Source organism: Amblyomma mixtum, chromosome 8, assembly GCF_055824585.1.
Source record: "Amblyomma mixtum isolate Tamu chromosome 8, ASM5582458v1, whole genome shotgun sequence".
In the NCBI taxonomy this organism is placed as follows: Eukaryota; Metazoa; Arthropoda; class Arachnida; order Ixodida; family Ixodidae; genus Amblyomma; species Amblyomma mixtum.
This window is the reverse complement of record NC_143019.1, coordinates 65,898,364-65,922,822: the sequence shown is the minus strand read 5'-3', so window position 1 is coordinate 65,922,822 and position 24,459 is coordinate 65,898,364. Positions and strand designations below refer to the sequence as shown.

Here is a 24,459-nt window from a genome sequence, read left to right as displayed (position 1 = left end):
ACAGCACCTGGTGGACTGCATCTGAATGATGGCACGTTCGTGTGGTCACGGCTCAGAGGACGCTCCATTGCCAGAAAGACGCCCAAACCACACTGCCTGCTGTGTCCGCCATCAGCCTGGTAAAGCTTGTCACCCTATCTGGACAAGTTTAGAAGCTACCCCGTAGACCAGAGCGCCAAGGCTTCGGAGTCATCTTCAACGCACGCTGGCGGTCAAGGCTTGGCAAGCGCCACACAATACGAAGGGTATTGATCGACTTGGCTCTTCTCATCGATTCTTTCTGATTGAATGCGAGGAGGCTTCTTTCGGCTCCTTATCGAATCCCCCTCTCCACTATACTTTCCTTCCGTTTTTTTTTCATTCTTTTTGTTTTATCAGATAGATAAGCCTGGCGCTGTACTCGTTGGGCGGGATCGCGGTCTTTCTGTTTTTGCTTGTTTCCTGCTGGATTTATTCCAGAGATACTAACGCGTCGTCGAGGAGCCTTGGCGCGCAGCTCTGGGGTCGCTGCAGCAGGTCGCTTCCGGAGACCGTACCGTTCGGCCACGCGCCCCGCCATGGAGTCGACGTCACGACAACGTTCTTGACATAAAGCGCTCAGGTGCCATCATTCTACTGGTAAGTGCTACCTCATCTTCTCTGGTTTACGTCAGATTTCCAGTGATTTTAATATTCGAAGTATGCGGATCTTCAAGCCATCTGTAAATGACCGTCAGGATCCCTTTTTGAAGCCGAACGCAAAATGTTCAAGCTGAATTGTTACGCGGCACCGCTTTGGCTCTTTAAATAGCGACTGACATTAACTAACTGGATTTTTTCTTGCCGAAATAACGTCAGGCACACGCACACCATAGCTGAGGGCTCCGAATCTGTTGCGCGTGATAGACCTTGCAAGTGACGGCCCTGAGCTACTGCAGTCTCTTTCTGGATACGACGGCCATCAGGGAATCAGCACCCGCTGCATATCTGCTTTCCTATTCGGCAGAAGATCGGAGGCCTAGCGCGTCCATATCCTAACCCGACTTCCTTGCAGGGAGCTTTAGTCGGAACGAGTGAAAGGAAAAAAAAAAACGTGCGGCCCTCCACCCGGTCATCTGGATAACATCTGCTGGTCTTGCAGCTAAGCTCCGCGGAAAAAACTGCGCATACAGGCAAGTAGCAGTGGCACAAGGAAGAAGCACGATTAAATATGCTGTGAAACATACTGAATCGACCTTGGCGTTGATAAACACACATGCGCCACGCTAAGTGTCCGCAAGTCATCAACTTATTGCTGGCCACACAGTGCACATTTGCAAATTGTGAGCTGTAACTTCCCGAAGCGACGCACGGGCTACGAGGCACGCTGTAGCGGACAGCTACGAACTAATCTAGACCACCTGCATGGGGTTCTTCATTGTGCGCTGACATCACACAGCACACAGGAGTTTTTGTAATTTGCCTGCATCGAAATACGGCCGTCGCGACCGGGTCGAACCCGCCAGTTTGTGATCAGCATCTCAATGCCGAATGCAATGAGCCGCCGCGGCGGACCAAGTTACACATTCGAAAGAGCACTGGCAATAGATGCGAAAGTGAGGGACCTTATTGGTAACGTCACCAGAACGCCTACCTCTTTTCGTGTATTTTGCCGTTGTGCCCGCCCGTCTATCCTGAACACGGTGTCTTTGGCTTGCGTCTGCTGAGCACGGCTTCCCTGATCTTGCAGTCCGCTAAAAAAATACCGCATATGCGAGATTCTGTGCATGTCAAAGAAGGCCATGTCCTCTGAACTAACCAGGAGTTCTCCACTGTGGTCAGCAACGGCGTTATTAATTTGGTTTATTGGGGTTTAATGTCCCAAAGCGACTCAGGCTATGAGGGACGCCGTAGTAAAGGGCCGCGGAAATTTCTACCACCTAGGGTTCTTTAACGTGCACTGACATCGTACAGCACACGGGCCTCTAGAATTTCGCCTTCATCGAAATTCGACCGCCGCGGCCGAGATCGAACCCGCGTCATTCGGGCCAGCAGCCGAGCGCCGTAACCACTGAGCCACCACGGCGGGTGAACTGGGAATTGTTCCCGTAGTTAGACTAGCTCAGATTTCCAACATTGCGCTCCGTTATAAAAAAAAATGGCGGCCTTGTTCATACTTAGCAGCTCAAGAAACGAGGACCAAAGCGAACGAGGAGACACAACGCAAGCGCAGACTATCAACTGAATTTTTTTTTTATTCACGAAAGGGAAGCTTTAAAGGCGTTAGAAAATACAAAATCGAAACACAATAACCACAACCACGGGTGCAAAGGAAAGCTATGACATATCATTTCTGCGTGAAATACGAACACAACAACAGGATAACAAGTGCAATCACATCAAACCAACCCCCCGTACTGTCTGCTCGTACTCAAGAACCTGCGCAGAAAAGGAACCTCCTTTTCCTGCAGGCTGACCGACGGTGATGCGGCACATGCGTCTCCTTTTTTGATCAAGTTCCCTTGTTCTTTCCTATACTCCGTTTCATACATTGTAGTCAACGCTGCCAAAGGTACGAAAGTAGTCCGCTGCAAAAAAAACAAGCAAAATGTATCCGTCCGCCTCGCGTCGTGGCTGAGTGGTTCGAAGCGCGCGCCTGTCCGTTCATTTTATAAGGGGTCAAGGTTCGACTCACGGCTTGGCTGGTTTTTATTTTTTTTATTTTTCTTAAAAGATTCATTAGCTAGAAACTCGAAACTGTCACTCTAATACCTACATTGAAAAACACAGCGCTGTTTACTTGTTTCAAAGGGAAAAGGCACTGTAGTGTACGGCATACAAACGATGTAACTCGAGTCGGATGGCGTTGAGCGCAAAGCTGTCATATTTAACACTGCGAGAGCTAGATATTGTCACCTTGCTAGGTCGGTTTTGCGGTGACCTTATTCCAGTAGGGAGACCTTCTTTCTTGAACCTCGCAACTGTTCGAGGGCTCACCCCGGTCATCTCGCCCACAGTTTCGAGAACTTCACGCACAGTCTTCTCCGGGAAGCGCTGCCTTATGCTGGAGTAAACGTTGACAATCACCTGCTTGCAGTTTTTCGAAATTTTCGGAGACTTCAGCTTGGAGAATAGGCGAGCAGGAGATGTTTTTGAATCCGCAGTGGGCGAAGAAAACAAGCGAGTAGGAGATAGCGGTGCCATTTTCGCAGACTGAGAAACCGAAAGACAAAGCAGACGACATCACCGGACGGCCTACACTGCAAACCGAAAAACACCCGGATAGGAGTAAATGGCTCATCGCGTAGCGCACTCCCGAAAAGGGGTTTTTATACTCCTCAGAATAGGAGTATATCGTCTACTCCTCTGCTTGAAGGGGTACTTTCGGAGTGCTAGAAGGAGTAAAGTGTTACCACTCTGCAGACGGGAGTTTATTTAGGAGTAAAGTTGTGATCACAAAGGAGTTAGCATGGCAATTAATAGAAGTATTATATACTCCTTTGCAGCTACTGTTATAGTACATTTCAGGAGTACGTGCCTGTTCCTTTTAAGTAGTTTTGACAGGAAATTTTTCGAGAAATTTTTCTTACTATAGGGTTACATTTATGATTCCCAGACGAGTATATTACTTCACTTGATGCGGAAGCCGATTTGAAATAAAGTATTCGTATGGAAGGCTCATTTTAGAGCTTGATATTCCAGGATAAATGCGTCGATGAACTTACAGTGATTTATTTCAAACAATATTTTATTGGGTACAAAACATTTGAGACATGTGTTCGGCAGCTTGCTTTCGACGGTTACAGAGAACCTACGTCTTGGCCCCTGTAGAAAAGAAGAGTGCCTTAACCCACGCTGTCTTTGGGTACATAATTTAAATACCCAAAGGAATGAAAATAGAGATGCCACACTTGAAAGCAAGGAGGGAACCTTGAAAAGCTTCGCTGTCAACATACAGGCTCCTTCTGAAAGAAAGATTAGAAAAAAAATGCATCAGAGGAATTGCACCTCTAAGCTTGAAGTATGACGTGCTTCAAGTGTAGAAGTCAACGTCCCAAATCCGTTCAGAGTGCACTTTTAAATAAAGTAGGTATTATTGAAGTTTAAACGTTTTTCATGACTAAAGATTAGCTAGTAGAACATAGTAGGTAATCAACTAGCTAATACATACCTGTACCCTGTCGGATGACAGCGGATAAACGCGGTTTTCAGGGAATCACAAATTCCAGAGAGCCGCTTTCGTAAACGTTAAGGCAATACGGCGAATGGGAAGCAGCATCGATAGGGAACATTTTTTCCGCAAAGCATAAAACTGAAAAAAATAAAATGGTCTTACCGAGGCACTTGCGCATTCGCGCTGCCTTTGGCTGCGTTCCTGCACCGAAAGAGGCCTCGAGATATAATTTTTTTTTTACTTGTCAGAGGTTCCTCATGCTTTTCGGGCACCATATCAGAACCAATTACTGAAATCAAAACATGCAAACAAAAGACAGCGCTTTGCATACACGCAGCGGAAGCTTACATGCAATTTCCTTGATGGGAGAGCCCGCAGCTACGCATTTTCAGGACGTCGTCATTCTGTGTATAGGTCAAAGGCAGGGCAAGGGCGACTGACATAGCAGGCATTGTTAGGAATAGAAAGCTACCAACAGACCCACCCTCCCGCCGCCACCTGTCTTCTGTTAAGCTTTGCCCTCACATTCGTGGCCAGGGTTCAAAAGAAAACATTCTACACAGGCCTATCTGGCTGGGAAAGGAATATACTTTCGGGAAAGAACGCCAATGAAAAAAAAAAAAAACATGTTTCGGAATCTTCTTGGTTCTTTCAGCAGGTGTGACTGCGAGTGAGTCACAGCTTGCCTTTTTTTAAGCCTTCGGTTAGTCATCCGCCGGGTCACTGATCGTAGACAGTTGATGCAAGGATAGTTCCCTCGAAGTCAGTCTTGTCAACCCGCGCTTCCTTCCTTGTTCATTTGTTTGGCATCCGCTTTGTGCTGCTTCAGTTTTTCTGGGAAATGCTTGCTTTCGCCAATGTACTACGTCCAGCACGAGCAGGGGATCTTGTACACTGGCGTCTGCTTTATTCTTTTTCTTTCGCTGCCTTCCTGGGATCAGCAGTCTGAACCGGAACGCTTGCCTCCACGAGTTTCACATAATGGAATGTGTTCGGAAACTGCACGCGAAGTGGAAACTTCTTTTAACATTTTTCAAATGCGAAGAGCTTACAAGATACCACATTTTGGAACTAGACGCCTAACCATCCAGAAAAGGCAGCGTTCAGTATGGTTGAAACCTCATGTCCGCTGCCGAAACTCGGAAAATGTAACAGTTTAGCTAATCTCCGTGAGCGCTAAGGCGTCGTCATGTCCTGTGCTATGACTGAAAAGAATAAAATCGCTTGCATTGTTTGCATAACAAGGCCCTCTTAAAACACAGGAAAGGAAGCAACCGATTAGGGCAGGGTTCTCAGCACTGTTCGTAATAACGTGACAAAAATTCACAGACCCCAAGGCTGTGCATTTTCACCTGTCATTGCCTGTACAGCTTTTCCATATTCATGGGGCGTGAACGCATGAAGAAAATTTGGTCCCTAGAAGAACTGACCGTACTTCCAGCTGTACATGTTAGCGTAACAGCCACGACTGCAGTGCCACACTCTTTTTTTCAGCCGCATGCAACAACAAATTTCTCAGATACTTACTTCATGCCTGCTGTGTGAGTTGGCTCCACCGGACCACAATGAAGCCTTTGCTGTTTTGCTGTTCTCGTTAAGTCTTTCATCTCGGCGCACCCGTGGTTCACAGCAAGTCTACGCACACTGAAAAGGGAGCGGCGTTAAGTGCATGCGCGTCTATGGCATCAAAGGAGAGTTTAATACTGCTTACCAGAACACACGACGATGATAATCCGGTCTTTAGTATTCTTGCAATACAGCGAAAGAACGAGGGGCCGACGATGTCGAGAAAACTGGTGCGTCACACACACACCGCCATGTCGGCGCGGCGAAACGGCAGCAGCCAACACTTGTACGCTGCGTAGACAATGAATGACTAGCCGCTGCTTCTGCACATATTGCTGGCTTCAGTGAGACGTTCATTGCAGCACGTTGCTGCTAAGGTCGATGATGTCCAGTCTTACGTCACGACAAGAGCGCGCAAAGGAGCGGGTGGCAAACTGGCGGCTTCGGGGAGGTCGACGCGTCACACACCGCCATGTTGGCTCGGCTGAGCTCGGCTGGCTAAGCCTCTCGCAGACTGCCGTCGCAGGCGATGCAGCACCAAGCGTTCTCCGAATACACTGGGGGCTTCACAGGCACTGTCTGCGGCACTGTCGCGAGGTTGCGGCGATCCGGTGTCTTGTAACATGACAAACGTGCGTGAAGCAGCAAAAGCAGAGGCGAGCAGGCAGCGACGACAGAGCCGGCGTCGTCACCTGCAAGTGCAGCGAACCGGCAGCTGCCACTAGGCGGCGGGCAGACACTAAGGAGTGCATAAAGGGCCTGAAGGAGTATTGAAGCCGACATACTCCTGCTTGGAAAAGTAGTAAAATCATGTAAATGCTTTATTTTACTCCTCGATTTCGCGACGGCAGTAAAAAAGGAGGATTTCCTCTTTTTTACAACTTAAAGTCGATTGCGCAATTTTCAAAAAGGAGTTTAAAAGCGGACACTAGCCATTTATACTCCTATTTGGGCTTATTTGTGTTTACAGTGTAGGTGCGAAAACCTGATACAGGAGGAACCCGAAAAAAAACCAGAAAACTAAGGCACTTTGTTTTGAAGAACATAAAAGGAAAAGCAAAAATTTTGGAAAATAAAACACTTTTATTATTATACTACAGTATCGACCAACATTTACTTTAATTTTAAGTACATTACTCTTTTCACTTTCGACGCACTACATTACGATGCGGACGAGGAGCGCGAACAGGCGCCGCAGCCTTCGCTGCGTTGACTGCTATGTATGAAACGGAGTATAGTTATCACAAGAAACATACAGTTTGCCACCTAAAAGCATTGGCCATTAATCAGCCATTCACATTAGAGAAGTTAGCCTCTCCCCGATTCCCCCCCTGTTCGAATCTCTCTTTGTCTCCTTGGCAGTTCGCCGTCCTCCCGGCCACGTCGATGACATGCGCGACGCGCGCCTTCCGAGAGTCCCCGCGGTCCTCGGCGCAGCGTCGTGCTGAGCGGCCCAGCTTCAGCGGCCAGCTGGTCACCGCCGCCAGGCGCCGCGCTTCCGAGCGGAACAACGCCTCGACGCTGCAGAGCACCGCGCGACGCTGGGGACAGATGGTGCGCCGAAGGGCGCTGCTCAACGGAGCCGCCATTGCCCGGATGGTGCACAACGGTGAGTGGCACAACTCCGAAATGTCAGTGGCAGCGCGCTACTGGAATTCAGACACTGTGGACATCAGGCACTAGCTCGCATAAGCAAGAACAGCGCTAACAGACAACTGATTTTTTAAGCATGAAATGCTTCTAGCTCCCGTTGACGGCAGTGTGGTGACGTCACGCCGAGACCGAGAGCCAACATCCGGGCACTGAGTTCCACTCATCCGGGCACTTAAACGAGAGCATCCGGGCACGGTACGAGATTTAACGAGACTCTCTAAGAGAGAGAGAGCCGCTTAAAGCAAGAGGGGAGCTCCAAGGCGAGAAGGGCTTTGGGCGGAAAAACTGCTTCCGCGCCGTCCCCAAGGACGGCGCGCTGCGGTCCCGCACTCACGCATGTAAAAGACCGGCCGCTGGGCCTTCAGCTCATGACGCTTCCCCCTTTGGCAGGCAGATGTATGCATGTTCGCGGAGTATTTAGAACACGCTGTTTTCTACAGAACACGGGCTTAGAAGAACACCGAATGGCTCCTTATCGTCGTTGTCTACTTGTCCATCGTGAGCCCTGCCTTCGAGCTGTTCATTTCGTTTTGTGAGAAACGTGCATTTACCCAACTGCAAACTGCGCTTGGCTTGCATCAGCAAATCCATCGCCGAATTGAGAGAGATGATGCTTAAAAGTGAAGATTCCCGTGGTTTTACGGTCCTCGCGACGTTAGGGTATTCAGGGTATTAGTCCTTGCGTTGTGGTGTTAGAGCGTTTTCTCTACGACGTTAGGGTCTAATCCATCGCCTAAGGAGGTCATCTCACAGTTGCGACTGCTGCGTCCGGTGATAACGGCCGCAGTTACCGACAACATTGATCCCGTTTCGGGCGAGGCGCCCTGCATATTTCCTACTCTAAGCGCTTTTGCAATGTCGCTTCACGTGCCTAATAGGTGTAAAGTTCAAGCAGCTGACTGCATATCGTGCTTCGCTGTCTCTTTGTAAACCCACTGTGTGCACAAAAATTATATAAAGCCGACACCGAGCCGGTGCATAACGTGCCGGCTTTGATTGCCGATAGCGCCCTCTCTTCCGTAGCATACCCACTGGGGAAGCTAACGCCCCCCTGTGGCAATTTATCTTGCCGCTGTCGTTACGCCGTTCAGTGTCACCGTATGCTCGTTCCTGTGTTCTTGCATGCTCTCAAATGAAGTCCTCTTTCTGCACGAGAATACACGGATGGCGACAAGCCATCACTGCCAGTACCAACGTCACTCCGTTGTCAGGGAGGAACGGGACGTGCCCTTATCGTGTCTAGTTTCCGCGCAAACTTCGCAAGCGCACTTTGTCAAATGGCCAGCTCGGTGACAGAATGAGCTGTTATCGACGGAAGCGGGGGCGCTCAACGTGGCAGCGGAATCGCCGCAGCAGTGTGGGTTCATATTGGCAGCATCGGTGCAAGGAAGGCGATGATGTGTCTCTGTGCGCGCATTGCAGGATGGTTTGCTCTGGCTGTCGTTAAAAAAGGGGTTTTCATCAAAATCGGGAGCTGATTACAGCGTGACGGGAAACGACACCGCAGTAAAACGGAAAGGAAATTCGCCTTTGCATTTAGGCCAGCAACGTGCTGTAATAGCCGGTCAACTGAAACTTATTTTAAGTTTATGTTGATGTTAACGCATGTGCTTCCGGAAACGACGACAGGTTGACTATTGTACAGTGCCCACTACAAATGTGCCCGATGCAAACCGGTGGCTGGCATCCGATGCCGCGTTACTTGGCATGCCTTTACAAAACGGAACTTCGCCTCTAAAAATAGAGGGGCTAGGTGCCTGAGTATCGGTCTTCACTACCAAAGGAACGTAACGAGATGATTTAGTTTCGGTTGTATGCAAGAACACCGGACGCTGTTCGGAGAAAATATTTAAATTCTTTTGTTACTAGTTTACTTCACTGATTATCTTAAGCAACTGATTTTCTTTCAATGATCGTTGCACTGAGGCCAATGTACTGTGTAATTTTCTTGCTTTACTTATACTGTACTGGAATCAGAGCGAGTTGGAAATCGCGCGCTTAAGACCGCACCGTGTAATGTTGCGCAACCTTCTTCATATCCTCTTTTGATATGCCAGTCATTATTAGCATTTTAAAACCTATTTTCGGTCCGAAAATTGGCGAATAAAGTGCGCACACACGTTTTTCGGCGCATTGTAGTAGTAGAAGCAATCAACTTGTACTATTATGGATGGAAGACGTTGATCATCGCTCGCATAGTAACCACCGGTCCACTTTCCTCTGCGCAGCTTTCCTGTCTCCAACGGCGTGACGGCGCTCAGCGCGTCGGTGTAGGTCGTCTCTGTCATGAACCGTCTTAATTTCATCAAATCAACAGCGTTTGTCGTCACACTAGCTGTCATCGTCACAAGCTGTTCTGTGATCTGACCCCTTCAGCAAGTGACCCGAGTAACTTCAACGCACGGTACGTGTCGAAACATTTCGCTTCATTTGTTTAGGAAGCAGAATTTATGTTCAGCTTCAGAATAAAACGTTGCGGTGACAGCTTTTCGCTTAAATGAGGACTTGTAATCTAGCGCTAAACCAAGACAACCACGGGCAGCAGCAATATAACAAGGGGACCGACTACAGTTACATTCGTGCGAAAGACACAATCCTACTCCAGATCACACAAGCGAGCATGCGCGATAGAACTGGTGACACCAAAGCTCTTAGTTGTTGGTAATCAGGAACTTGTGTGAGAAAGAAGTTATTGATAAACAGCAAGTTCTATCCCTCACGCTCGCCTTCGTTAACAGTATTGTGTATTTTAAAAAGACTTTTGATTTGATTTGATTTGATTTATGTTTCCTTTCTGATACAGAAAGAGGAGCAAGAGCAAAAGGCGAAACGCCTGACGATGGCTCTTGCCCCGCATACAGTTTGGCACAAACAGTCATTTAACATAGATTTATGCGAAAAGTTTCACACCAAGATCTTCGGGGGGAAATAATAATGTCACAGCACTGAGGGGAAAAAAAGGCAAATAAATTATGTAACGGAAAAAAATGCATAAGTAGCAAACGATAGACCGTACATGCCAACACAGAATACTTAGTACAAAGAAGAAAATGTACACGATTCTGAACATGGTTGTTGCAAGTTTAACAACATAATAGCAACATCATAATAGCAACACACAACAGCAAAATTCAAAACTATAATGCACTCCCAGAAAATACAAACTATGAACAGAAACATGGCAGATTAATTGAATTCCAAGTTATTTTCCAGCAGCAGAGCTCTAAGAGGGTTCTTAGAGACATTAGCACTCAGATCTGTTAATTCTTGTATTTTGTTCAGAAGGTTAGCTGTATGATATTCAATAAGTTGTCGTCCATAATTCGTCCTTACTTTGGGTGGCCGTAAAGTTTCCCTACGGAGTGTGTATGCAGGAGCTGCATTAGAGTTTTGTACCCGGTAAAGCTTCGCTTTCTTTATGTACTGAAGTAATTTGAAATAATAAACTTGACTGGCCTTTAACATTTTATATTTCAGGAAAAGTGGTTTTGTACGCAGTAATTCCGGTGGGCCGTGATATTGCCAAAATATTCTTCACTTTAGCAGTTGGAGTCAAGCGCACGTCCCATATTTTTGGTTTGTTTGGTAATTCCGCCCACCTGGGGTTCTTTAACGTGCACTGGCATCGCACAGCACACGGGCCTCTAGAATTTCGCCTCCATCGAAATTTGAACACCGAGGCCGGGATCGCTTCTTTTGGGTCGGCAGCCGAGCGCCCTTACCGCTGAACCACCGGGGCGGCTTCCACCTTTTTGCTGTCCGTGCATGAGTTTCCTTTCAGCGCCTTCGTTCATACAGAGCTCCGGTGACTCCATTGTGTTCATGCTGTGAATCTTGACAAATCACGTTGCGGGGCTAGTTGGTGAAGCATGGTTTCTTGAAGTTTTTTTCAGCACTACAGCGCCCGTCCTGTGTACTTCTTTCTTTTTGTGTCCTCGTTTTTTGTAGGGCTGAAAAAACTTCTGGAAACTGTGAAGCTTGAGAGGGAGAAATAATAACTTTACGATGCCGCGTGTTTCTGCAAATATTGGTACGAATGTTACCAGGGATAATGCGAGTCGAAAAAAAAAATGGGTGTCGCCGTGAGGAAAATTCGTTTTGCCTGCAATGCTCTACAGTGTGAGTTTGCATGGGGTTGGGGGGAGGGGTAAGTTTTAAAACGGGCGTTGGTACCCTTTAAGGTGGATGCTAAATAAGCCCGGTCGTTGTACGAAAGCTGCGAGGAGCGTATGGATAAACAGAAATCAATATGGCGCAATGAGGAAATAATTCCCCTACTCTGATTCGTGGAAAGCGCAGGTATAAAGTATTGCGCGTGAGCTTGCACACTTTCTGGGCGTGGTTTTGCTTTGTAATGAGACCACGTGTACGCCCGGAGGTTATGCATGCTCGGGGAAGCCCCCCGTGGGCCTGTCCGGGCGCGTGACGTCAAACGTGTTGCATAAACGTTATAAAAGAAAATCGGAAGAAGGGATAGGAAGCGGTGTGATTGCTATTTGTCATCAAAATAAACAGGGCGAGCAGAAAGCTGTCCTTCGGTGCCCATTATCTCGTAAACTTCAGCTGTATCATAACCTCGCGTTTCGTAAAACGACTGCAAGGGACAGAGCGATTCAACTTCGCATAGATGCGCCGTGGTCGCCTACACCGCGATGCCAAGGGAAGAAAAAAAAACATGGCGCTATTCAGACCGGGCAAAATACGTCCCGTTCAACCGGCTTCAGACTCGCCGGGTTGCGGCTTGCTAGTTAGCCAGGCATGTATAGGCATAAAACACCGTCCCTAACACGACAGCGAATTTCAGCACTCCAGAAGGTGCTCTTGTGCTTAGCTATAGCCTTGTAAAGCTTTGCGCAGCGGTACAGACAGCACTGACGTCAATGTTTTTCGTTTTTTGTGCACAAAAGAGTATCGAATTCTAGCGCTACTGTCCACGCCAAACTTCGCCACTTATTTCTCAAAAACAAAAGTCAGAAAGACAGCCGCCAATGAAAGATTGCTGCATTATCAATGGCTGCAAAAGCAAGCTTTCCGGTGAGAAAAAAAAAAAGCTAGCATTTTTAAACGCGTGCTGCTGCGTCAGCAAATGATGGAAAAGTTATAAATTTTGCTGTTGCTTTAATCTGTGTGCCCGAGTAAGAGGAAGTTTTCTTTTAAAGCGTTCAGAATTCAGCTACTTCGATCTTTGTTTTTTTCATACATCTCCAATATAGGAAGCTCAAACTACGCAGTGCAGGAGGCACAGAGCTTTAATCCCTTATTTTTGTTGTATGTGCGTTACAAGGCTCGGGCTGCTTGAACAACAAGGTTTGGTTTGGTTTATGGGGCTTAACGTCCCAAAGCGAATGAGGCTATGAGAGACGCCGTAGAGGAGGGCTCCGGAAATTTCGACCACCTATTGTTCGTTTCTCTCAGTACATTTCTGCAATAGGAGCCTGGAGGCGACATCTCCCTTTCAGGTGCTTTGTACAGTGCGTGTCAGACTTGGAGGGACCGCGGGAAATGGTTGAACCTGCTCCTAAACCGAGAAAAGTAGGTTTTGCCACAAAGCGAAAAACAATCCGCAGAGAGTTCCTGAGGAGGAGCTTATGCCGCTCTCAGGCTTTGCGAAAAACCTGATTTTCTCGCGTTCCCTCTATGTATGACACATATTGCACGCTTTCGCTTGCATCGCAAATTCGCAGCTTTCTTTCTCTTTTTTTTTCGGAAGTGGGCTTGGCTCAATGGCCGTGGCATCCGGCTGCTGAACCCATGGTCGCGGAACCGAATCCCAGTCGCGGCAGTGGCGGCACTTCGATGGAGACAAAACTCAAACGCCCGTGCGCTGTGCGAAGTCAGTACTCACTGAAGAACCCCACCTTTTTCAGGTTCGAGGTGTTAAACTTTTCTCACCATGGCAATTTTTGAGGGTTTGCTGCAGCTTGCAAGGATTTGATTGATTGATTGATTGATTGATTGATTGATTGATTGATTGATTTATTTATTTATTTATTTATTTATTTATTTATTTATTTATTTATTTATTTATTTATTTATTTATTTATTTATTTATTTATTTATTTATTTATTTATTTATTTATTTATTTATTTATTTATTTATTGATTGATTGATTGATTGATTGATTGATTGATTGATTGATTGATTGATTGATTGATTGATTGATTGATTGATTGATTGATTGATTGATTGATTGATTGATTGATTGATTGATTGATTGATTGATTGATTGATTGATTGATTGTGTCACGTCCTTCGAGACACCTTTAGGCAGATGTTGTAAGCCGGAATATCCATTTTCTAGGGCCACGTGTCCTTTCGAAAATAAATATGATCCTTTGGTTCGTAGGCTATTTCGTTAAAAAGTCCCGGTGCTACGTTGTCGCAATTTCCAATTATCGGAATACTTAGCACGAAATTTTGTACAAGGCAGCAAAAAAGTTATTCTTGAGAAGAATGCTAGAAAGTTTATGGTTTATGTGGGTTTGACGTCCCAAAGCGACTCAGGCTATGAGGGACGCCGTAGTGGAGGGCTCCGGAAATTTCGACCACCTGGGGTTCTTTAACGTCCACTGACATCGCACAGTACACGGGCCTCTAGAATTTCGCCAATAAGGATTGAGTAAAATAATTTGGTCCTCTACCATTGGACCACATGCTAGCTTTCCTTGTTAGCACAGATGGTAGAGCAACCGGTCCGGCGAGGCGATGGTCCCGGGTACGAACCCCGGACCAGGAATAATTTTTCTTCAGCTACGAAGTGTCTGCGGGCGCTGTACAGCATTCCTTTGCAGCCGTATGACTGCGCTTTTGTGGATGTTATTGAGTAATTACTTCCTTCCTACAAATCTACTCAAGTTTCAGGGATTCCCCTAAGCATTGCACTTTTGTGCGCATGCGCACATTGTCATTGTCATGACACATTGTCATGGCACATTGTCATGCGCACATTGTCATTGATGAGCGCAAAGCATATATTCGTTGACGCGGGTTCCAATAAAATCAGTTGTTAGTTGGCGCTCTGTGGTGTTATTCTACGTTTTGTCCTTGTCTGCCGCGCCGAAGCATTTCTTGAAACACTGGAAGAAGCCGTCAGAAGGCTCTGCTCCATTGCGACTGACACTGCCATCTCGTGAACGCCATCGCCGATCTTCCATTCTGATCGCTGTTGCCTGGATCCAGTGACCGATAAGTTTAACAAATCCTGGCTGCAGTACACGTGTTCATTGTTTACTGTTCCCTCCTAACACATATCGGGCGCCTCAAGTCTTATCTGAAACAAATGTCGTGCACCTCGTCTCCGTACGATATATATCTCCGTTCGAGCAATTGTCTTTACTATCTTGTCTTGCCGCCGACTGACTGACGCTCGTACGGGAGCTTGCTAACGTCATTCAGTCTCCTCTTGGTCGTTGACCGACTTGCGACACCCGGCAACTCACCTGTTCGCGGAAACGGTTGGCGCACTTAATGTTTTCCTCACGTGCTACAGAAGGCACTATCCTTCACTTCGTTATCTAAAGTGGTCGATGGGACTGCGGATCGTTGGCAGTGTGTCAAATGATATTACGTAATCGTACCGTGGCTTCAATTCAATCGTCTTTACCTCCTGAGGCCGATAGCAGGTGTGACATGAAACTCTGGACTAGAGATGGGCTGCTCTCGTCTGAGTAGTGCACTTTTTATCTGATCAGTGGGAAGGAAAGTTCTACATTTATGTGCCCATTTCATATCCAAGCTTGGGTGATACAAGTCATCCTTTTACTTCCCCTGTCAAGGCCTCAGAACCATATTTTTTGACCGCAAAATGATTGCTTTTCTGACTACACGAAAAATCTCATGCTTTGTTTGTCTGTTCGGAAAAATAGGTATTACATGCTTGGTTCGTTATCTCCCAATCTACGTACCCCCTTTGCCAAAAGTAACCGAGCAACAGGTTTTTGCTTCTCAAACGTATAACGGAGCATTTACAGCAGCCCTAAAGACCGAACGGTGCCCTAATGTAAGGACAAGGTCTCCCCTTTCTCTACACAGAATCAGAGCTTAAAGGCGCTGCGAAACACTGCCTGGGGGAATACCGGCTATACTTCAGGTGGGTTCTTTATGTCACGCAGATGCTGACTTAAAAAGAATTACAGGAATCGATGCACAGGAACCGGAGTTATTCAGTGAAGAAATTTCAAAATACAAGCAAACAAAACGCTGCCCTCTACTCGATTTTGGCGGGGCTTCCCACTCCTATTTCGCTCTCCCAATGACGGCACCTGGCGCAACCAATCAAAACAGCCAGCCAGAGCACGTCGTGGAAGTTTGTACTCCATGGTTGCCTGCTCTCTGTAACTTGTTCTTGCTGAGACTAGCAGCTTTGCTTCCATGCCAGAGCGCCCCTGGTGGTGTATTTTTATTTTACTTGATTTGCAGGGCTTTTATCTAAGACAAACAAGTTGTTTTTGTTGATCTAATATAAAACGCAGACAGGTGACAAAATGTCTCTATTTATTCACACAATTTGCAGTATATTTACTGTTTGTCCGATCATCAAGCTCGCGCCAGGTGATGTCGGTTGGTTGTTTTATGGGGTTTAACGTCCCAAAGCGACTAAGGCTATGAGGCGCCGTAGTGGAGGGCTCCGGAAATTTCGACCACCTGGGGTTCTTTAACGTGCACTGAAATCGCACAGTACACGGGCCTCTAGAATTTCTCCTTCAAAGAAATTCAACCACCGCGGCCGGGATCGAACCCGCGTCTTTCGGGTCAGCAGCCGAGCACCATAACCACTGAGCCACCGCGGCGGCTGGGTGATGTCATATCCGCTGCTAAAAACCCGCCACTGTGTGGCGACACCATCAGAGCCGTGAAGTTGTTTTTGGGAGGACATTAAAATATTAAGAAACGGAATATACGCGGTATTACCGACGCTAATAGCACCATTATAACTCACTGTATGCAATCAACAGGCAAAACAGTTAATTAAGATCGTGTTTCTGGGCCCCTTTAAGGGCTGCCATGAGTGCTTCGCTACGCGACTAAGAAACAAACCACCTGTGCCGGGTTACTTTTGCCAAAGACTGTACATTACGTCTCAATCCACTGAATATTGGCCAGCAATATTTACCCACTGCCTTGGTCTTCACGGTATAAGCGAGTAAACACTTTTAATCCACATTCCTGAAATTATCTACAAGGCAATGTTCCATTTGTGATAATGGACTACAGTTCAGTACGCACTAGCGGTTTACTACCCCTTTACCTTACAATATGGTCAAATAAGGACGCAAGCAGTGCGGAATTAACGTCTCATCATGAACTTTTATTATACAGGTTCTCATGGTGGCCTCGCTCAGCTATACAAGCCAAAACAAAGAGCGCGTTCAGTCGTACCCAGGTCAATTGACCAAGTCATCTCCCAGTCTTTGCAACTATAAGCAGTGTGTGGTGGGTCCTGCTGCACGCTGTTCAATCAAGCCACCGTTCAATCCCAATTCGCCAATCCCATATACGCTCGATCCATGTGTACTGTGTTCTAAAGAGTTCAATAAAAAAGTGCCACCGTATTCTGAAAATCTTTGAGACGCACCCGTCCATATCATTTGTACTGCTCTGTCGAATGAGTCGGGACTGTTTGTCCAGACACCGTTATCCACGTCAATTTTTATACGGTGATAACCCTCGCCATAATTTTCCTTATCACTGCTGTCTGTTATTGTTTCAAGGGGAATAATGGGCATGCGTCGATTGCCGGAAGGATACCGATGGCATCTAATGTGCGGGCTTGAAGATCGATGGATCACGTCTCTTTCCTGAGAGAGAATAGGGTAAATACCTTCTACGCAAATCTTCAAATTTTGCGCTGATCATCGCATTATTTTTATTGAACTTGCACGTTCAAGTTGCGATAGTAGCTTTTCAAAATAACACCCCAAATAATTACAAAAATCAAAAACCAGGAAGCGGGAACTTGGTTTCGGCCAAAGGATGATGTCAGGATAGACCAAAAATGACGTCATGGATACTGTCGCCAAACCTCTCGTGTACGTGTTCAACGGCTAAACTGGCGATTTAGCCACTCCTTTGACCGTTATTTATTTCCCTTAAATGACGAAAAACAAATTTTTGCACTTCAGAAAACGTACAGCCAATATCGACTGGCGTGCAGCTCATGACGTCATATATACACAAGACTGTCCGTAGAAATCACCCCAACTGTGGCCATGGAACTGAAAAGATTAAAACTCATTTGCGCTTAAGGACAGCGCCACATAGCTCAGAAATTAGGAATAAATAAGACTCTTGGGAACATACTGCTAAAGTTTCAGTAAAATGCGTGGGCATCAGAAAAACCTCGGAAGCGCCCTTTAACGCGAATTTTCGATTCAGGTCTAATAACAATTTCTAGAGACTTTCATAATAGAAGCTTCAGTTGTTTTTTTCTGTAAGTACAGTGTATACGCGATAACGCAACGCAGTTTTCGTTATGCTGCAGTTCACTCCAGGAGACCAGAATGCTTAAATCGTGGTACAAAACTTCAAAGCGGCTTACGCAGCACCGTTATAGCCTGTGAAAAAGTAAGTTCGCATGCATTGGTGGGTAGAGAACCAATGCAAATGTTTTTCATTGATCCGAACAGATGCTGTTTAGGAAAATCTATATGACATCGACGTAAAGGACACGAGTGGCCGTACAGAACGGTGAAGGGACGTTAATAAAGAAGGTGCAGCTTGGCCGGAATTAATCACGAACAGAAGAAGACGACGGCGTTTCGCTTCTCTGCGCTCTGGACGATTTGCGTCGTCCATTCTGTCAGCCTATACCCTATTACTACTCCCTTTCTTATATAAATGCTCCTCTTTCCATCAGTACCCCGCCTGTGTACCCGGCCACTCCCCCTTAGTGGGTACATGCTATTTAATTTGAGGCCAACCAACGATTTCGAGCCTTTCCTCTGCCCCTCAAAGGCCATAAAATTGCTAAAGAAGACCATTAAGGCCAGCCAAGCCACCCGCGGCAAGAAGACTGCCCAGGACTCGACACACCGGGCACGAGCTGCCAAAAGTCGACGTGGCTCGGCTGTTAAACCTACTGATGCAGCACTGTGCCTTCGCGCCGATGAGGGGCCCAGTCTAAAGGAGGTGATGGAACCCCGGGTCGTCGCCACGACCCTGCATGCTAGTGCAACGACGGGTGCCGGACAGGGTCCTCCCTTGATAGGCGCCGGCTGTAGTCAAGGGTCAACCACTGGAGCCAGAACCTGGTCGCAGAGCGACATGTACGCGAACAACCTACGTGAGCAGAGATGATCTGCAGGCCATGGGGGTCCAACCACAAGAAGCCACTGGTTCCTCCCAACGGACACCAAGGCCGGTGTAGGTTTCTTGGCCTCCGGTAGAAGCACCGGCGAAGAAGGTGAGGGCAGCCCTAGACATGCCAGTAACCGCTTACCCTACGCCTCCCCTCAAGGATTCCTTCTGAGTGCACATCAGGCCAACTCCAAGATTTGATATTACCAAGCTGCCCAACAAAATCATCCAAAGAGTTATCTACTCCGCGCTTGGTACTAAAGGATATCAGGACCTCGTAAGTCACGTAAGTCTAACAGCGTCACGGTAAACTTAGCTAACGAAATTGTGCACAATAGCACAGATAAAACATGTTTTGCGTCAGGTACCAACACTCAGCGATGTGTCGTGTGCGACCTCGACCTGAGTACCCTGAGACGGTGGCAAGAGAGCTACTATCAGCAACACATACAGTGTTGGCCTCACGTGTTGGCAACACATGCAGTGTTGGCCTCACGATCGATTGATTGATTGATTGATTGATTGATTGATCGATTGATTGATTGATTGATTGATTGATTGATTGATTGATTGATTGATTGATTGATTGATTGATTGATTGATTGATTGATTGATTGATTGATTGATTGATTGATTGATTGATTGATTGGTTAATTGAATTTCTCGTATGCTGAAAATTCTCCGGTACATCGAATACGTACCAATACTCCAGCAGACCAAAAGCCTCTTCATCTAAAGATACAAGTGCAACACTATCCATATGTCTCTGTGTATAATCTTCAACGTACCGCGTGGCATACGACAAGGCATATTTTTCTCTGCTGGGGACAGACGCTTGATGGCTACCAATGAGGGAGGCCATCACACCCGTCAAACGCCGGACGCAACGGTTGCAGTAACCTTGTAAGCGACGTTAAGAAGCATGATCGGCCTCCACGTACTGCTCCGGTCGAGTCCACCCGGGATCTCGTTTTGGCAGTAAAGTTATTCGCCCACTCCGAAAACTGGAAGGAAAATCCGAAAGCGTTAAGGACTTTCGGAGAACATTGGTGAGTGGGGGACCAATGATGTCCCAGAAACCCAAATAGAATTACTGGCCCACGCTTCATTGAATCTAGGGCAGCCTTAACCCCCTCTGAAGTAGAAACAGTGCAAAGTGCACCATGTATAGAGTCGCGGACAGAAGAGTATGGACAACGCTTCGGCAGTCAAAGTTTTCTGACACGTTACCTAGCGAGAAATAATGGATATTTGATGGATATGAAAGTACTACTTACTTTTGCCCATGCACGTAAAGGCAGCAAACGTTTCTTTTTCCGTTGAGGAACGCGACAGAAAGGTCTGAAAGCGGAAGCGTGTTCCATGTTATTCTGCCCGCAACTGTACACGGCTCACCCTCATCCGTGTTATGTGCCCCTTTTTCATCTTACTTGTATTGCCGGAAGGCCACAGCTCACCTACGTATGTTCGCTCCTCCCTTTTGGGATGATCTGCATGTTCGCCTTCTTTTATTGCGGTGTGATCACACTGTACTTTTGTTTTCTTGCTCCCCCCGTTAAGTAATACCCCACCTGGGGCATTTAAGGAACAATAAATTATGATTGCGATGATGAGGCTGACCGCCATCAACCTGGCCAACGTTGGATGCGCTGCACGGCCCCTACTTCTATTGTTGTAATCCAGGATTTGACGGAATCCCGTCTGGTCAGGTAGTGGCACAGTAGAATGTAAACTTGGGTCACTGACTACGTCACGAGTCTTCAAGAAACACAGTGTACATATTGCCCACGTACCGGCAAGCAAATTGCGCGGGGAACTTTTTTGAATATGAGAGATGCTCTGCCCCGTTCAAAGTTCCCAGGCATCGTCTATAAGATACCTTGTGACGACTGCAACTCCGTCTACATCGGAGAGACCGGAAATCTGCCAAGGTGGGTAAAAGAGCACCGAAATGATGTCACAAAAAACCCGACGGCGCTGTGGCAGAACACGCGCAAAAAGAGGGGCAAGAGATCGCTTGGAATGACGTGGAAATCGTTGCTACAGAAAGAAACCTATCAGTGCGGCTGCACTTGGAATCCCTGATAATACAATCGACGCCGAACACTATCACCAGAATCAAGGGAAATCTTCACCCGGCTTACGCAAAATCATTTCCTCGGCTGGTCAAAGCTACATGAGCTGCATCTTAATCGGCCGGTTATTCATTGTGAACAAGGAACCCGTAGCGGTTCCGAAACGTCAACTATCCCCTGTTTTGACGTGGTCAGTGACCCAAGTTTACATTCTCCTATACCTCTATTGGTATGTCTGAACATGCCATAGACCTGAAGTGCGCCAAGAAACGGCCTTGAGGATACGCGGAAGAGGGTGTGCCGCTTGGCCCCGAGCTATGAATATAGCGGGGTAGCCCAGAGCGCGCCACACCTCGGGGTGTGCACGCGGGACTCGTCTCCCACGCCAGGCCGCCGCAGAAAGGGACGAGGGGTGCACAACAAACCACACACGCATCGGTATATGGTATGCCGACCTGCCCTCAGTGACTTCGCAGCCCTGTCCGCCAACTCCTCAGACACGCGGCGGCGCAGCGCACGCCCCTCTCCAGAGCAATGCGTGCGCCGTAGTTGTTTGAGCGTATCGCACGAGCTATCGAAGCTGTCAGGGAACGAAGCACGCGACAGGCTCTAGCGTGAACGCGATAGGATAGGATAGGAAAGACTTTTATTGCTCTAGAAAAGTCTTGTGCTAGTAGCAGACGAGAAAGAAGAGGTCCATCTTCCTTCTTCTGACAGGGTATCCGCTATGCACCCTGGCCTATTACTACTCCTTTTCCTCTAAAACTGCTAATCTTTCCAACAGTTAACCGCCTGTGTATTGGCCACTCCCCGTAGTGGGTATGTGCCATTTTACTTGAGGCCAACCAACCAACCACCCTGGCCAATCATCCGCCGTGGGTATGTGCCTGAGGACATCATCATCATCTCACAGGGTCGGTGCCCCTATTCCAGACTCCAGGGCTGCGCTGAGCTTCGCTGCTCGTTGGGCGGGCTGGATCAGACCTTGCTAGCAACCCAGATCGCCGCTGGTGAGCCGGCTCTCCCACTGTTCCGCACTCGGTTCTTTACGAAAGCTGTCGTTCTTACTGCACTCCCACGTGATGTGGTACAACGATGGTTTGCTACCACACCACGGGCAAGTACCCCGATATTGCGTCGGGTAAATCTTGCTAAGGATATGCAGGTTTGGGAATGTTCCTCTCTGCAGTCTTCGCCAGTAGACTGCATCTTGTTGATTTAGGTCAGGATGAGGCGGCGGATAGCGGATCCGTACCCCCTTATAGTCGTTGAGAATGTCTGAGTACGTAGGGCCAACTCGGTCGGGTCGATCGTCCGATTGGGAGGAAGCTCGGCTCGTATACCCTCGAGCTATCTCGTAGGCGCGTTCGTTCCCCGCTATGTCGGTGTGTGGAGTCTGGGGTTGAGAGAGTGGGCATGCATGACCGGCCGCCGGTCAGAAATATTAACCGAGGTCAAGGGCGAGACCACGGCATTCAACATCCATTCAAAAAAGAACTCAAAATAAAGTCTCCCCGGATCATGCTACGAGCCGTAAAGGGCTAGAGGACTAAGAAAGATGTACTTCACTCATCGATAATCGCGTCGAGCTGCTTCATGTGGAATGGCGCAACCGGCTGATGGTGACGATCCGGTGAACGACGCGTTGAATATAATTAAATTGACAGAAATTAAACGTAGTTAGTGACGCTAGAGGGATCGAGAGCGATCAGGCACTTGTTATATTTTGTTATTTGTTCGGAGTTAGCATTTCTTCGGCTTTCGCGCATTACCTATTTAGTTACGTAGGTATAGCTATTCCCAACCTGTCTTTCCGTTCAGTGAACTTGTCTATTTATCTAGTTCGATCACTCCCTCACTTATGCTTTTCTTTCTTCCTTTCTTTCTCTCTTTCTTTCTTTCTTTCTTTCTTTCTTTCTTTCCTTCTTTCTTTCTTTCCTTCTTTCTTCCTTTCTTTATTCCTTTCCGTCTTTGCTTTAATTTCGTTATCGATATACTGATTGGTACAAGACTACGGAATGCGGTCCTTATGATATGTGATTCGCTTCAGTTTCCCTGGCAGCCTCTTAATTTTTTAACTTTAGCAGAATTTCAGTTGACGAAATTTCGTTCCTTAAATATTTGCTTTGAGCAGCTTCCAGGAAGTGGCATATTCGAAAGAAGTAATTCTTCAAAGTTACTTTCACCTATACCTAATTCGCAACGCCCTCTTGATTCTCCGATTCTCGGCGCAAATTAAAATGTGGCCCTTTCTTTTTTTTTTAGATACGGCCAAGCCCTTGGTTACGCGGAGGCTTTCCAGCCTGCATTGGTCTACCTACCCTTCGCTCTGCGTCGGACTAAGTTACATGCTTCAGGGTTTCAACTAGGGCGCCACGGCGACCCTAAATTCCTTGGCTGGAAGTTCTCATACCCACTTATCATTTTTGGCCTGGTTTCTCCGGAACTTGGAAGTGCCCGAGCGTGCATGGGCTTACATTTGTCTGTATATGTGTGTGCACAGATGTACTCAGTGTGTACTTCCATCTTGTAGCGGTGTCGTAGACATTAGGTTGCTGCACTGAAGCGTGAAGCGAGAAAACTAGTTTCTGCTTCCGACATCTGCTTTTAGCCAATGAAAACTCTCAAAATAAGTCTATACTGGAGCCACGGGAAAAAACTAAACACTTAAGCTCCGGCTTAAGGGTAAGACGGGATAGCATTAAAGGTGCAGTGAAGAGGAATCTGAACTCGTATTTTTGCCGCGGGAACTCGATCTACACGTTCCGAACATTCTTAGAAACCTCGACTTAATGCCCTGTGTGGCTGATTTTTCTAATTAAATCGGATTAACGTCTGGCTCCCACCTTTTTTTTTAATTCTCCCCTTACGATGGGCGGAGTCGACCAACGCGTGGAGTGCCTTTCAGCAGGCTCCGTGGACGGTTTGCTTTCGCTTTATTTTGTTTTTTAGGTTTCCGTGAATAAATACTTTCATTCGCAGATAACATAGCCACTAAACAAACCCGCAGAAATAAAAATACGCACGGACTGTCTGCTTTTGCATATTACTACGTATTACTCCGCGTATGGCAGAGCAGCAAGCCGCCACGGAGCTGGCTGAAAGGCACTCCATGCGCTAGTCGACTGCGCCCACCGTACAGGGAGAATTAAAAAAAAAAGGCGGGAGCCGGACGTTAATCCGATTTAATTAGGGAAATCGGCCACACAGGGCAATAAGTCGACGTTTCTAAGAATGCTAGGAACGTGTAGATTGAGTTCCCGCGGCAGAAAGACGAGTTCAGATTCCTCTTCACTGCACCTTTAATGGGTTAATACCCGTGTCCGCGGAACATGTTATACTTTACATTCATAGATATCTGGGTGGCCTCGTACCATTAGTGGCCTCCAGCAGGGAACCAAGAGCACGGCGACAGTCCGCTCTTGACTTATCCACTTGACACCATGTCCTCTGACCTGCACTGTGGAAGAAATGCCCCGTACCCCACAGTGGCTTCTGTGACGTCGTGTGGAAGCCATCTGCAGAAAAAAAAGACTTTTCGATGTTGTACGCGCTAATAAAGCGGCGTAGCTTACACAGCTTTGGGATAGCACCCACTAACACGTGCGTACACGTCCATCATCCTTTTCTTTTATATCTTTTTTTTTAATCTCGGTGTTCCTGACATGGCCCGAAGTGTCGACGTGTACGTAGTGCTGGCGGTATTAATAACAGAAAGGAGCAAGGTCTCGACAATA

The 24,459-nt window shown here is 47.2% G+C and overlaps 1 protein-coding gene across 5 annotated transcripts; it reads left to right on the top strand.

Annotated features, from left to right (window-relative positions):
* Positions 1-23,144, top strand: LOC149332780 (uncharacterized). Of its 5 annotated transcripts, XM_089558367.1 has the most exons (5): positions 19-618; positions 7,061-7,307; positions 9,580-9,755; positions 13,062-13,218; positions 16,671-16,934. In XM_089558367.1, exons 2-3 carry the CDS (start codon positions 7,085-7,087, stop codon positions 9,600-9,602), a joined length of 246 nt encoding a protein of 81 aa, XP_089414493.1. In that variant the 5' UTR covers positions 19-618; positions 7,061-7,084; the 3' UTR covers positions 9,603-9,755; positions 13,062-13,218; positions 16,671-16,934. The 5 variants fall into 5 exon arrangements, with proteins under 5 accessions (XP_089414490.1, XP_089414491.1, XP_089414493.1 ...); XM_089558364.1 differs by lacking the exon at positions 9,580-9,755 and having other exon boundaries at positions 1-618; positions 16,671-16,940; XM_089558368.1 differs by lacking the exons at positions 13,062-13,218; positions 16,671-16,934 and adding an exon at positions 22,988-23,144.
* The last annotated feature ends 1,315 nt before the right edge of the window (positions 23,145-24,459 follow it).

Bases quoted from the DNA above. Each gene is read 5' to 3' on its own strand.
- LOC149332780 (XM_089558364.1), top strand. From the start codon at position 7,085: ATGACATGCGCGACGCGCGCCTTCCGAGAGTCCCCGCGGTCCTCGGCG. The intron at 7,308-13,061 runs GTGAGTGGCACA...TTTTTTCGGAAG, and splicing joins TGCCCGGATGGTGCACAACG to TGGGCTTGGCTCAATGGCCG. The intron at 13,219-16,670 runs GTTCGAGGTGTT...TTTATTATACAG, and splicing joins AAGAACCCCACCTTTTTCAG to GTTCTCATGGTGGCCTCGCT.